Source organism: Myotis lucifugus, unplaced genomic scaffold (assembly GCF_000147115.1).
Source record: "Myotis lucifugus unplaced genomic scaffold, Myoluc2.0 scaffold_0, whole genome shotgun sequence".
Taxonomy (NCBI): domain Eukaryota; kingdom Metazoa; phylum Chordata; class Mammalia; order Chiroptera; family Vespertilionidae; genus Myotis; species Myotis lucifugus.
This window is the reverse complement of record NW_005871048.1, coordinates 23,808,520-23,822,433: the sequence shown is the minus strand read 5'-3', so window position 1 is coordinate 23,822,433 and position 13,914 is coordinate 23,808,520. Positions and strand designations below refer to the sequence as shown.

General features: G+C 37.4%; 1 protein-coding gene and 1 pseudogene across 1 annotated transcript in view; one reads left to right on the top strand and one right to left on the bottom strand.

Moving 5' to 3' along the window:
* LIX1 (limb and CNS expressed 1) overlaps positions 1–5,604 on the bottom strand; it is a 45,066-nt gene extending 39,462 nt beyond the window's left edge. The window contains exon 1 of the mRNA XM_006081194.3: positions 5,302–5,604. Within this exon, the coding sequence (XP_006081256.1) occupies positions 5,302–5,383 (82 nt within the window). The 5' untranslated portion in view covers positions 5,384–5,604. The remainder of the gene's footprint in view (positions 1–5,301) is intronic.
* Positions 5,605–9,658: 4,054 nt separating this feature from the next.
* LOC106699429 lies at positions 9,659–10,164 on the top strand (annotated as a pseudogene).
* Positions 10,165–13,914: the final 3,750 nt, after the last annotated feature.

Here is a 13,914-nt window from a genome sequence, read left to right as displayed (position 1 = left end):
CAATAGGCTTCTCTTTATTTCTTTTTCTTTTAAAATAAGATTGTTTTAACTACCTTAGACTAAACTTACATGAGCATTTGAACATGGAGGAAAAGAAATGAGTCTTTGGGGTTAAAACTTCACTGTGGAGTGTATTAAATAAAGAAGATTCTTTTATGAAAGGCTTCTAAAGTTGTCTTACATTTCTTAAATCAATCTGTAGCACATAATCAGTAAAACCGTATCATTTAAACAGAAAATTCATAACTTAGAAACTCACCCTTGGGCAGCTGTATCCTATTATGGGCTGTAACTTAACACATGAGTTTCAGAAGTTGTTAAAGTTTGAGTTCAGGCTAACAAATCTTAACTGTTAAAAAAAAAAGCCTATGTTAAGAGACAGCAGACCATGAAGAGGCACCTGATTTGATCACCGGATGAATGTCAATCACATTTTATTTTGATCTGTTAAATCTTATTTATACATTGAGAAATAAATATACTAGGACAGATATGGCCATTAAGTGCTCAAGAAGCCACTTAGTTTTTTTTCCATTTAAAAAAATTTCCCTCTGGGGCTGAGACTTTCAGTATTTAAACTCTGCCAAATGGGTATTTACTGAAAAAAAGGAGAAGGGTGCTTATCCCACTGATATCTGAACTGAAATCCGCATTTTCAAATAAAAATAGTTGTTATTATCTCAGCATAAATTTTTAAAGTAAAATTGGCATCAGTAAACCAGATGTCCACAGTTCAAATTATTGTAATTATGATGTAATAATTTCTCTAAAATGAGCTAGTGAGCAGTGAAGGTTCTTTTAACCATATTCTTCCAGACATACTTTACATGGTGAATTCAGTGCAATATGTGTAGAGATTTTACTGCACAAATACCTTCATCCCTTACATCCTACTCCATTCTTTTCTGTGAAATGCAAAAAACACACATGTACCATTAAATTTATAGAGTTAGATAACTACACTAAAAAGCATGAAATGGAGAAAATACTTGACTCTTGAGGATCTTGTTCTTTCGCATTGCACACAGCCAGACTCATGATTACTAAGAGGTTTTTAATAGCTCTATAGTCTGGTCTAACTTTTCCAAAGGGTAAGAAATACTTTTTGAAGTATTCACCTATCTGATATAAATAAGACCTTTTATGCAGAAAAATGTTTCCCCAAATGGAAGAGTTAATGCACCTCAAATATGTGAGATATTTCCTTCTAATTGTGCAATGTTTAGTAACGGGTCCATCTTATTTTATTCATTATACAATTTGGGGAAACATGTTGGTGAAATCTAACATGTCACTTTATAAATCAGTACTGGAAACAACACATTCTCATGGCTTCAATGACAACTCAGATAGCTTTTTAACCATCTGCTTGAGAAAGTTTGTCTGATTTTGGCCTTCAGACAGTGAATGTGGTTTCTCCCTAGAGGCATGTTTACATTCACAAATCTTGCATCTTGCCGGAACGGGTAAAATAATTCTTGCTGTGAAAAAGCTGTAATTGTCTCCCAACTTAGTATCAGGAAGTGTACCTCCTACAGATGTCACTATAATCTTTTCCCCAATGCAACAGAAAGCCATAAACTTCCAGAACTAATCTAGGATCACTGTTAACTCCAATGGCTCCCGACTGCCTGCGTGCCAGAGTGACTCCACCTGCCTCAGCCTTGCCTCCCTCTCCCCTGCTCCTCCCGGCCCATGCATTGTATGTATTGCCTGATCTGCCTTTGGACAAGCTGTTCTCGCTCCTCAAAAATGCCCTTCCCCTTTCACTCTCTGTCATACTGTTCAGATGTGCCCATTAAATGGGTTCCCTCTACACTTCCAGAAGAGTTCATTTCAATCCCCCCTGTTTTCCTGGAAGATATTGCCATGACATGATCATTTCACGCCTCTGAGAGGCAATGTCTGGCAGTGACTAAAGGTGAGGAGTTGGAAGATAGAATTTGAATTCTGGCTCGATCACTTACTAGCTGTGTGACCTTGGGCAAGTCACCTTAACCTTCATGAGCCTCAGTTCCCTCATCTATAAACAACAATAATATCTGCATTACTGTGAAGGATTCATGTTCCTAGTATCGTGTCTTGGCATCCTGGCATTACCATCAATGAAGAAAGGTCCCAAAGATGGCAGATAAGCATACTGTGTTCTTGTAATTTGAAGAGTTAACACTCAGAGTAGAATCTGACAGTGCAGCCACCTTGAAATCATGCGGTGGTTTCCTTTGAGAAAGCATGTGAGAAACTGTCAAACAGTGGCAAACAAATAGGAAGCTCACACACACTCTCTTAAAAGACCTGACAGGGGCTGTGTTTAGGATAGCTCATCTTTGGTTGTGACACATGACACGAAAAGAAATGAGTTGTTGCAGAAAGCCACGAGTGGAAGGCAGCAGGGAGATATGCCCAGTATCTGTCCGGTGGTGTGGCGACGCCCGGTGCTTCTTGTTACACAGCGGGGACACTCAGGTATGGGGAACAGTCAGAGACAGCTTAAATGAGCAAACTGCACATTGAGAGCCCACCTTTTAAAAATGTCTTTCCATTATTTTTCATTTGAGGTGTAAAATAGGGAAAAGGGAAAAAATGTTGTTTTATTCTATGTTTATGAATAAAATACGTAAAGGAAAGAAAATGAAAAACAAATGACAGCAGCAGCCAGATGAACACCTTGCCTAAAACAAACGAGGGATTTAATGAATTGCAAAATGCCACTTGGAAGGCCTCCTTGGCTGAGACATGCATTCAAATCTTATTTATTTAAATGACTGTAACTATCCCCATGGGCATTGGTCTCAGACCAGAAACTCTGGGTGCTTTTCCTCACCAATGTGAAGAGAAAATTCAATTTACTAGTGCTTTTTAAAAAAAAAAAAAATCACAAACCAACTGAGAGCAAGAAATTAATAAAATGATCATTTATATCCCCTCTATTATGTGTTTCTAAAGAATAAAGAGAAAAAACTGCCTTTGCATTTATAGAAAAGAAATTTAGAAAAACACGTTTACAGTGTTGTTGGTTTCTTTTTTTTTTTTTTAACGCTCCTTTGTTCAACTGTGCTGGGCTTTTAAAATTCTTGGATTGCCTTTTCATCTCGCAGGAAAAGTAAGGTAACAATTTTTCTTAAGCAATTGGCAGTGATGTGCTTAAGTGCTTAGCCTTTTCTTCTGCAAGGAAGAGCCTGGGCCAGGGTGGGGGATGAGGAGAGGAGGCTGCTCAGAACCTGCCATTCAAGGCTGGCGGCAGCGTTCTATAGGCTGTGTAAAACAGGAAGGTGGTGGCAGCAACTTACAGGTGTGCCAAAGAAAATAAGTCCGTGTGCTAAACTCTGGCACGCACACGGGAGGTTGCCGAGGCATGGCAAAGGCCCAGGCGGACTTTTGATGTCCTGCCCCAGAAAGTAGTAAGCCTGTTCCCGTTTATGCCAGGAGCATGGTGAGTGGCTAGATGTTTTGATGTTATAAAAACTCCTGGTGCAGAAATCTGCCACTTGGCTCACTTTCATTTGGTCATTTTTCAGATTAGAAACACCTGAGGGAGAGGATGGGTTGTAATATTCACACCTTTAAGCAATGCAGTCAGTTGCAGAGTAGCAGCCCATTCTAGGGTAAGCAGGCAATGCTATCTGGTCAAATTTCTATTCTATGTTAATGAGTGAAATACATACAATGGGACATTCCTTTATTTTTCCATATAAAAGAGTTTCTGCAAAGACCTAGATGACAGAAAGAACATAATGTATGCTTTATTTTAACCCTTCTTCTGTTTTATTCTCTATGCTAAACTGTTAACAATTTTTGGGGTTAATTCATCTTAAAAAGTGGGCCATGATTTCAGATTAAACTTCCTAAATTCACAATGATCAATGAACTCAGTGAAAAATTTTCCCTGTATTTTTTACTGCTTCCACTAACCAAGCCCTCAGCATAAGACCTCCTGGTCTTACACAATTTATCCAAAGCTCTGGGCAGGACAAGAGCCCTTTACCCTTCACTAGTGAATTCAGGGCTATTGTATGAGACACACATTCTTTCCTTCCCTTTTCACTTAAAGAAACATACCAAACCTGAATAGACTCCAGGCTAGATTAGGGTAGGGAGTGATTTTATTAGTCCTAACATAGCTATTGACACATGTTTGAATACAATATAAGGAGAAAGAAAGAAAGAAAGAAAGAAAGAAAGAAAGAAAGAAAGAAAGAAAGAAAGAAAGAAAGAAAGATCTTTTATTTTATGTCTTAAAGGGAAAATTAGTTATAATTTAATTTCTAAGAAGAAAAATGTATAGAATAAAATGGCCTAACATTTCTTTTTCTTCATCACACATATGAGAAATATAAACTAAAAGGACATCTGGAAACTAACATTATTCAGCAATCAGAAAGGAAAAATCCAAACCATTGAAGTTTTGATGGAGACAAACATAGCAAGATTTACAAAGAAGAAAGCTGTAACCTATTGAAGCACAAGAAAAAAAAAATCCATATGCATTTTACCTTTTGGGCAGTTCCATAGCAAAGTTCTATTTCAGAAGCTCTTTGTAATATGAAACCCACTGTAGATAAGATACAGGGGGAAGATAGTCTGTTTTGCAGCAGCAGGAAATCAAATTGGTTCCAGAAACAAAGTTACATGACAAATGGTTTAATAGTACTGCCAGATTTGGAAAGCTTGATTGAGTTATTTTTCATAATCATTAAAAGAAGATTTTTAAATAACTTTGCCATAGCTGTTTAGATTTTTTAGAAGGGAAGGGTGTTGCAGAGGTGGGAAGACAACTAATTTCATTGGCCTTTTAACTAATGTGTTACAATTTGTTATCAAAATTTAAGAGCTCAGTGGTGATTTATTAACTTTTGTTTGCAACAAAAAAATATCAGACAAGCACAATACTTGATTTAACATAACTAATATATGTTATTAAAGATTAAACAGATTAGCAAGTATATATTTTATTATCACATGCAAGTTATTTTTAATTTTAACCTTAGTAGCAGTCTGCTTTATTTTACAAAAGCATCTGGAAAAGTTCATTAAGTCTTAGGTGAGCCTTAGATTTTTAAGAGAGACTTCTAAACCGTTCGCAAGATGTATCACTGACAAAATAACCCGGCAACTAATACCCTGTAGGTAAAATGAAATGAAATCATTTTTCTGACTGAAGTCAGGAACAAGTTAAACATCACTAGACCACAGCACACGACTACAGAGATTTAGAAGAAATCATATTTAAATAGGATGTGACTAGATGTTTAGGACTATTTTCTAAAAAAAGTAAAACAACTTTTCCCCTTCAGTACTTACAGTCTTTGAAGACTAGAGCTGGGTCTCTGTGAGGCAGGACTTGGGCAATGATGTGTCTCAGGGATTCCAAGGTTCTGTCCATCTTGGGTCTGCCTGTGTGAGCCTGCTGCACAGTGTCCTCATGCCTGGATTCTTGGAGTCCTGGACTGAATTTGTGCAGCTCATTGATGCACAGGATTACTAAAGAATCCCTTTTAACATCTGCCAATCAGACATTTCCCAGACTCTAAAGACCCCTCAGGGGGCCCTCCTCCCAGGCTCACTTATCTTTGTTGTGTGCTGAGCTAATTAGCTCTAAAGGCTGGCTGACAGGCAGGTTTCCATTGCTTCCTTCTGTTAAACACACCCACCTACAGGCTAGCTGGGGAAGCTCCTTAATCGTGGGAACAGCTTTCCTCTCCAACCAGATTTTGCCTGAATGGCTTGCAGCTTTCTGACTTGGATATTTCTTTTGGTCTCCCATCTTCAAATGTGCTGTTCTCAGGCATGTAGAAGCAAGAAGGTTCTTTCTCAAGGACATTTTCTTAGTAACAAAGGAGATTCCAGCTCAAGGCTTCCAGCTCAGAATCAGTATAATCTAAATTCTTATTTGGTAAAGAAATGCTATAAAGGTTGTGAATGTAGCCAGGCACCAGATTATGCCTCTATTTGAATTCAGAAGCATCTATTTGGAAGCCTAGTTTTTAGTCCCCCTCCCCCACTCTTCCCATCCCCCGGCCCAAATTATAGTCACTTTAGCCTGATGAGCAGTGGCAAACAAAATCTCACGGACTGACTTTCGGCTTGCCTGGGAACTTTGTTACCCTATTTATCCTTCAAGGCAAATCATTCCCAAGATTGACGTTAATGAATTCTGATATCATTCACTTCCTTTCATTTCATAATAATTACTTCTATTAAAAATTGCAGGAGATTCACATAAGTACATTAACTTAATGGGTTCCAAATTTTCCTTTTAATAAAATGTTATTTTTTGCCATTTCCAAAGGGGGAAAAATTGCAGAAGAAAAAAAAAGATATTGTTCAAGAGAATATAGGTAGTTATTAAAAGATCTTAAGAAAACAGATTCTTTTTCTGTTTATACCACTCACAGCATTCATCTTTCCACAGGAGACATAAATATAAGTCATGAGCTGCCAGTGCGATAATAAGGATTTGGACCAGATATAAAAGAACTGATTTTAATGGCTACAACCTACGTTAGTTGTTGAAAACTTGTTGAAGACTTCTTTACTTTTATTTAAAATATTTTTCCAGAGTAGACACAAGAGGTTGCTTACCAGTGTTCTTTCCAATTTTCAGATTCCACAATTATGTTGTATTATATGATTAACTGCAACCAGTCCTTTAAAGTCTATAAAAATAAAATGTTTTCCATGTGACCAGTTTCTTCAGCTAGTTGGTAGAAGGGTGGTGGGCTTAATAAAAGGAAACCGAAGAAATGGGCTGTAATAATAATTATTATTATAATGACGGTCAGTTAGCAAATGCCCACAGCGAGTATATGCCACACACAACAGGCATGAGGCTGCCCCAGAGTGCACACCTATTATTATAAAAAAAAACTTGAAAGAAGTAGCACTTGATGTTAAGAAACGTATTTAGGGTCCCAAAGTATACTTATCATGGGCTGTACCAAATAGAAAATCATCAATAGCTTTGCCACCAGTTTATCACTTAAAGGGAAATTGGATGTTTTGTAGACAAAAACCCCCCAAACTGTTATACATTGATTGGACACAAAGTATAAATGAATGTAAGTACTTTCAGTGTGATATTCAATTGGAAACCAAAATATTTAAGTTTCCCACTAGGGAAACATGAAAAATATGAATTCTCAAAGGACTGAGACTGATAATACAAAAACAAAAATTAGAAATGATTGATGCTGGGATTTCAATTGGTAAATGGATTTTTTATGGGCTTAAATTTAATCCCAATTACATAAAAATATTTGGTTGTGCAGTGTAGATTTGGAAATATAAGATCTAGAATTTGACTTTTGTTATCTGAATAACTTTAAAGAAGTCACTCAACTTCTCTGGGCTCAGAGTCCATATCTAGAAAATTAGGGAGTTGAGCTGGATGCTCTCTCTCAGATCTAATATAGCAAATGAGCACAAATATTCTCAAATGTTTTCTAGCTTTCTGGAAAGACATATATTTATTTCCTAAAAGCTGGACTAGTCTTCAAACAAATCATTTCTATTCCCCCAGTCGGCCGCATATCCATGCATCAATATGAGAGACACAAATTTATAGGGTGATTCAGAGATACCACTAACGCTAACTAAAGTGTAAGGCAAGAATTCATTAAATAAACCAGTCTTCAACCTCTACAAGATTTTTCTAAAGAAGGCAAATTAGAGAGCCAAAAACCAGCTTTGCAAAGATAATCTCATAAAAATATCATGTTCTTTAATGTTATATTTTAAAAAATGAAAATAAGAATTCTAGGAAGGAAGGTTATACAACATTAGTCTGTTACTATAGTTTCTTTGATCTCATGAGGCCCTTTCATTCAGCAGTTTTCTGAAACCCTTTTTCTTCCTTGTCTACCCATAAAGATGTCTCATCTTAAAGTGCCATTGTGAGACAGTCTAGAAAAATTCAGCAGTTTCTGATCATTCTCTTTGATGGAAGAACCTGAGAAATCCCTGGGCAGTGTGTCTATAGGGTGTCCCCCCAAAATTTACGCACACATTTTGAATAATTATAAAGGCAGTATTTATTTTATTTTTTAAAAATACATTTTTATTGATTTTAGAGAGGAAGGGAGATGGAGAGAGAGATAGAAACATCAATGATGAGAGAGAATCGTTGATTGGCTGCCTCTTGCATGTCTCCACTGGGGATCAAGCCCGCAACCTGGGCATGTGCCCTTGACTGAAATCGAACCTGGAACCCTTCAGTCCACAGGGCAATGCTCTATCCACTGAGCCAAACCAGGTAGGGCAAGGCAGTGTTTATTAAAATACATTTCATTTTCAAAATTGAGCTATCAGCCATTAAAGTGTGTATACATTTTTTTTGGATACCCTGTATTTTGGTACAGAGTCTACATATAATTCATATGTTAGATTTCAATGTCAGCCTCAATCATCTGTAGGAATGTGTCAAAAGCAAAATCAAAGTATTGAGACAAGGGTACATGACTACAGTGAAAACCAAATGATGTTTTTACAAATCCTGTTAGAGTACTACTCAGAAATATGAGAAACAGCGCCCAACTGACATATTCGGCAATCAAGCTGTCATCCCATGGTGCAAGGGGAAGGCTCAGTGCAATAGCACACTCACCAAGCTTCCAGGAAGTACAGAACTCTTTGAGATGAGAAATCAAGGTGGTATGTTTTGTACCATTTCGTGCACAATGTAACAAACAGTCTATGGAAACATTAATTTTGCTGGTAAAGAAAATTCATTCTTATCATTGCAATGATATTTTTGTTGTTGAATAGTTCATTTCAGGTACAAAATGATAAGAAGGCAGGGGGCACTAATTGAAATAACATCCAGAATGTTAGAAAACAATGAATGCACCAAAGAAACATCTTTAGTTAAAAACAGGAAGGAACTCCCACCATCCTCCTTGCCTCCCCACTTGCTAACCCACTCCGCCCTGGAAGAAGAGATCAGGTTAAGTGAAGCAGGAGCGGGGCCAGTAGGTGAGGCTGCAGTGAGGTTTTGTGAGACTCCAGATCCCAAAGATTTCAGCATAAGGCATGCAGACTCCATAGAATATGCCTGCAGTCACTGAGCCTGAGCCAATCTATCACTACTCATCTCTAAGGCATCAGGTGACTCAGGGAAGGAGAGCTGATGAATGAGATTTAGGAAGATTATCTTCCCTAAAATAATTTTTTCAATTACTTACTAATGCCTTTATTCTTAAAAACTAAATAACTTAAGATAAAGTAAACAAAATGAAAAAAAATTGAATTCATGCAGTTAAATAAACTAATACAGAGAGCAAGTAGTTTACAAAAGCAATGGGAAATGACTGACAGCAGCTCCCTGCAGATGCCAATGGGAGATGGGTGGAGGGAACTGGAAGGGCCTAACTGCTGATTGGCAAAGAAGGTCCAAGTGGAGTGTGAGGATGAAGAAAGGCCATGGAGAAACTGACTTTGCAGAGGTAATGACTAATGACTGTTTAGTGTCAGCGAGGAAAAGACAGTAGAAGGAATGAATGGCTGCTTAGCATCAACTTTGTTTACTCTCAACTGGGAAGGGACCTAAGTTTGAATCAAGGTATTCTCATAGAGGGTCAGTTAGAAAGGCAACTTCAGATTAGGTGACAAAACAAATTTAAAAACACTGGCAACATAAAAGAACAATCTCAGGCGGCCATCGTAGGATCGCCAGCGGTCAAAATGAAGTTCAACCTCTTTGTGACTTCTGACTGGAGCAAGAACCGTAAAAGGCATTTCAGTGCACCTTCCCACATTCGAAGGAAGATCATGTCGTCTCCTCTTTCCAAAGAGCTGAAACAGAAGTACAGTGTTCGGTCCACGCCCATCCGAAAGGATGACGGGGATCAGGTTGTTTGAGGACATTACAAAGGGCAGCAAATTAGCAAAGTAGTCCAGGTTTACAGGAAGAAATATGTCATGTACATTGAACGAGTGTAACGGGAGAAAGCTAATGGGACAACTGTTCATGTGGGCATTCACCCCAGCAAGGTGGTTATCACTAGACTAAAGCTGGACAAAGACCACAAAAAGATCCTTGAACGTAAAGCCAAATCTCACCAAGTAGGAAAGGAAAAGGGAAAATACAAGGAAGAAACAATTGAGAAGATGCAGGAATAAAGTAATATTATATACAACTTTCATTAAAAACTTAAAATGAAAAAAAAATAAATAAAAGAACAATCTCAGACATTTGTTCATTGATATTTCACTATATTTAAGAACATGAATAATTAGAAATTAACAATATCCTATCTACAGATTAAAGAATGTACATTTCCTCATTTTTTATAGAAAACTATATAAAATGCTTTCATGAAATAATTTTTCTTCCCACCAGATAAAAACCGTGAGTGAACTGCCCTTTTCCCTTGCCAGGGCGTCAGAGTCAGCACCCTTAACCAGAAGGCATCATGAAAGCAAGCCCCTCCTTTACCTGAGCCTTCTATGTGTGGAAGGGGATCCTGAATAAGTTTCTGTCACCTTGACTGTGTTGTGTAAACAATTATCCAGGTCTGCCACTGTATTTGCTTTCCAAAGAGAAGTAAAATTGATTCTTTAAGAAACACTTTATAGATCAAAGATATCATTAAGGAAGGCTTAGCTAATATACAGGTTAACACTTTCAGGATAAATTCAGTTAAAGGTGGAAGAATTTGGATGCTCAAATTTACAAGATTGGAGATGATGATACTAAGCCTTTGGGTCATTAGATATGTGTTTGGTGAAAATTAATTATCTTAACAATAGCTGGTTGACTTCAGCATTATATGTATTTTTAAAAAGAAAGTTTAAATTTTTGTTTTAGAGTGGATTTTGCCAGTGCCTTTACAATATTTTCTCTTTCATAAAAATGTATGTAACTATTGTTTCCTCTCCCTCTTCCTGCATTTTCTCACAAACCACCCCCACCCACCCACCAGATCCTACTGTCCAGAACAGCAATTTATTTTGTTGGGTATTCAGAAAAAATATTATACAAATTGTGGCTATAAAGTGATCAGACTGATCGTAAAAGAGGTATCTGAACTCTAGCTGAGTCGTTGAGCCACTCCTCAAATAAAGAGATGAGATCCGTCTTCAATAGGGGGCATGCTGAGAAATGAGACACACACTCAGTTTTACAAGAGCTAATCAGAGCTACCTTTTTCCTTCTTTAGATAAAGTCATGTTTCTGAGGGTATGAATTGTATGAGATGTTGAAATATTTGCAATAATAATGAGCATATTAAAATGAAAATCTAGACTCTGAAAAAATTAATATTAGATTAAAACAAACCTAGGGAGAATGTTTATTGGTTTTAAACAAATGACTTAAATCTGAGGTTAGTTGATGGAAAGGTTAAGCCCAAGTAAGCCAGTAATTTCACAGCTCCATTTATTTTAGATGAAGCTTCCTGTAAGACTGCATCAGTGGTAGGCTCTTAATTCAATTCAGGCTACACTTATGGATATGCTTACATTAAGATAAAAGCCTTGTGCCATCCATTTCACGCTGTAAACTATAATTTCCATTCTACTTCCTATGTAGTCACCACCAGAGCACTGCACTTAGCATGCATCCTGCTGACACAGAAGAAATATGACTTTTCAAAATTTGTTTAAAGAAGGAGGAATAGGAAACTTCATAGAAAGACCTATTTTTCCACATATTGAAAACTGGAGAAAGACCAAGTTAGAGAATAATATATTTTTCTGATCTTCTCAAGGTACCTCCATAGCCTTGAGCTCAAAGAAAGAGAACTGCTCCCAGCACTGCTCTTCTCCCACCTCCCCACAAGAAACCAGCAATGTTCCACTCAGGGCTTCTGTTTATTGAGATGGGTTTTCTTGGCCTGTGAGAAGATAAAAAGGCTTATTATAGGGGTGCAGGGGGATAAATAACCAAACTTCGTTTTCTAAAAGGAAGGAAACTTTGGGGAGAGTAGGACTCAAAACCTGGGACTGGTTGTGAGGGCTGTCCCCTGTTTCAGGACCAGGACGACAGCCTGGAGTTTGTGGGTCTGAGTGACTTTGAAGGGGCCCCAAAGATCCAAAGCACCTGACTGCTGGTTTTCCTACCATTGACTTCCCTGGAACATATCGATTCCATCTTTTCCTCCCACTCACTCCCAACCTTATTTCACTCTAGTGACTCTGGGCAAGTAATTTTATATCCAAAGGTATCTTCTCATCTCTAAAATAAAAACAAGTTAGCGAAGAATCTCTATAACTCCAGAATGATATAATAGGATTATATTCCAGATTGTTTTAACCTAATCTTTAAACTGACTGGGTGGGAAACCTTTTAGACTCTAGACCCCCTCCCATCAATCCATTGTCTGACAGGGATAGTTTCCTTAGTTCTACTCCATCTCCCTTTAAAATCAAATCATTGCACGGCTCAAAATTGATTATAGCTTTTTCCTGATACATCAAGTTAAAGATTTAAAAATGTTTTCAAAATCATCTTTAATTTGGTCCCTTGTAGCACAACACTCATTTCCCAACTACAGCATAACAAGCATTCTACATTCACTTCTGTCCTTTGCATTTTCTGCATTTCTCTTTGTCAGTATTCCTATTTAACCAAATCCCTCTTCCCCCAGACAACTCACCAAATCACTCTGGCCTTTCACTTATCCTTACAGTTTCCTAGGCACTAGATCAATGAGAGGAGGCTCTGTGGTGTACTACCTTGTACTGTCGTGTAATTGCTGTCTCTTCAGAAGCAGTGGGGCTTTTAGCCAACAGAAATTTTACCTTAAAAAATCTGTGTACTCCCTCCCGATATCACTTTATACAACACCAAACACTTGGAGAACTGATGTGTGAACATATATTTTCTTTTAATGAAGGCCAAACCTCTTCTACCAATAGTAAACGATTTCTAAAAAAAAATTCAAGTGGTTCCTTTTAAAAAATGGAAGCAAATAATATTGTGACATTCCAAATAACATATTTGTATTATGAGGCATGTTTCTACTTACAGAATTAAGCCTACAATAATCTGATTCTAAATGTTATATAGAATTTTAATGTAATCATTATTTGCAATATTAAGGTTTAAAAAACTTGCAATTTTTAAAATATACTATATTAGTCTTTGCGAGTGTTGTAGGCTTTGGAGTTATTCCCACACTCCTGGTTATTATATAGGGTGTCCCAAAATTCACGCAAGATTTGCAATTTGCAATTGAATTGAATTGCAAATCTTGCGTGAATTTTGGGACACCCTATACAACTGTTAGCTCATGGCTATTCTGAACTTTACCTCATCCCCAGCCTTATACAGTTGCATAAGATGGTTCTAGTACTTCATTAAGCAAATCAAGGTCAAACTAAGACATGATCTGATGTTCTCTAAAGATGTTCTGAGGCGAGGTGAACAATGATGAGCCTTAGCCCACCCAGAGTATTGAATGTGACAGAAAATAAATCTATACCTCAGGAAGTGCTCTCCTGACAACCTAAGAACTCATCCCTCCAACCTGTGGGAGTGGCTGATAAGTCTGTAGGGCAGCAAGTTTATCTGCTGAGTTCTTTAATTAGGCAATTGTGTGTTTTCCCAGAAAATTTACTGCATACTTAACTAAAAGAATGATTACCTCAGCTGTACTAACCTTCTAGTTTGTACCTAAAGATCTTTATGGTTCTGGGGAAAGCCAGCTGTGCGGTAAAGAACAGAGCAATGGCTACCAACACCACAAATCAGCACAAGAATAAACTACATGTCTTGTAGCAAAAGCTTATCTAATATGGGGGAGGGGGTCAATTGGGGAAAAAGGAGACATATGTAAAACTTTAGACAATAAGAAAAGAGCTTATCTAACAGAAATGGGCAGTAGATGATGCAAGGCTACAAGCAAAGCATGTGTTCTTCTCTATAAAAACAAAAAGCAAAACACCAAAAGGATCATAATTGAAATATTAGTGACC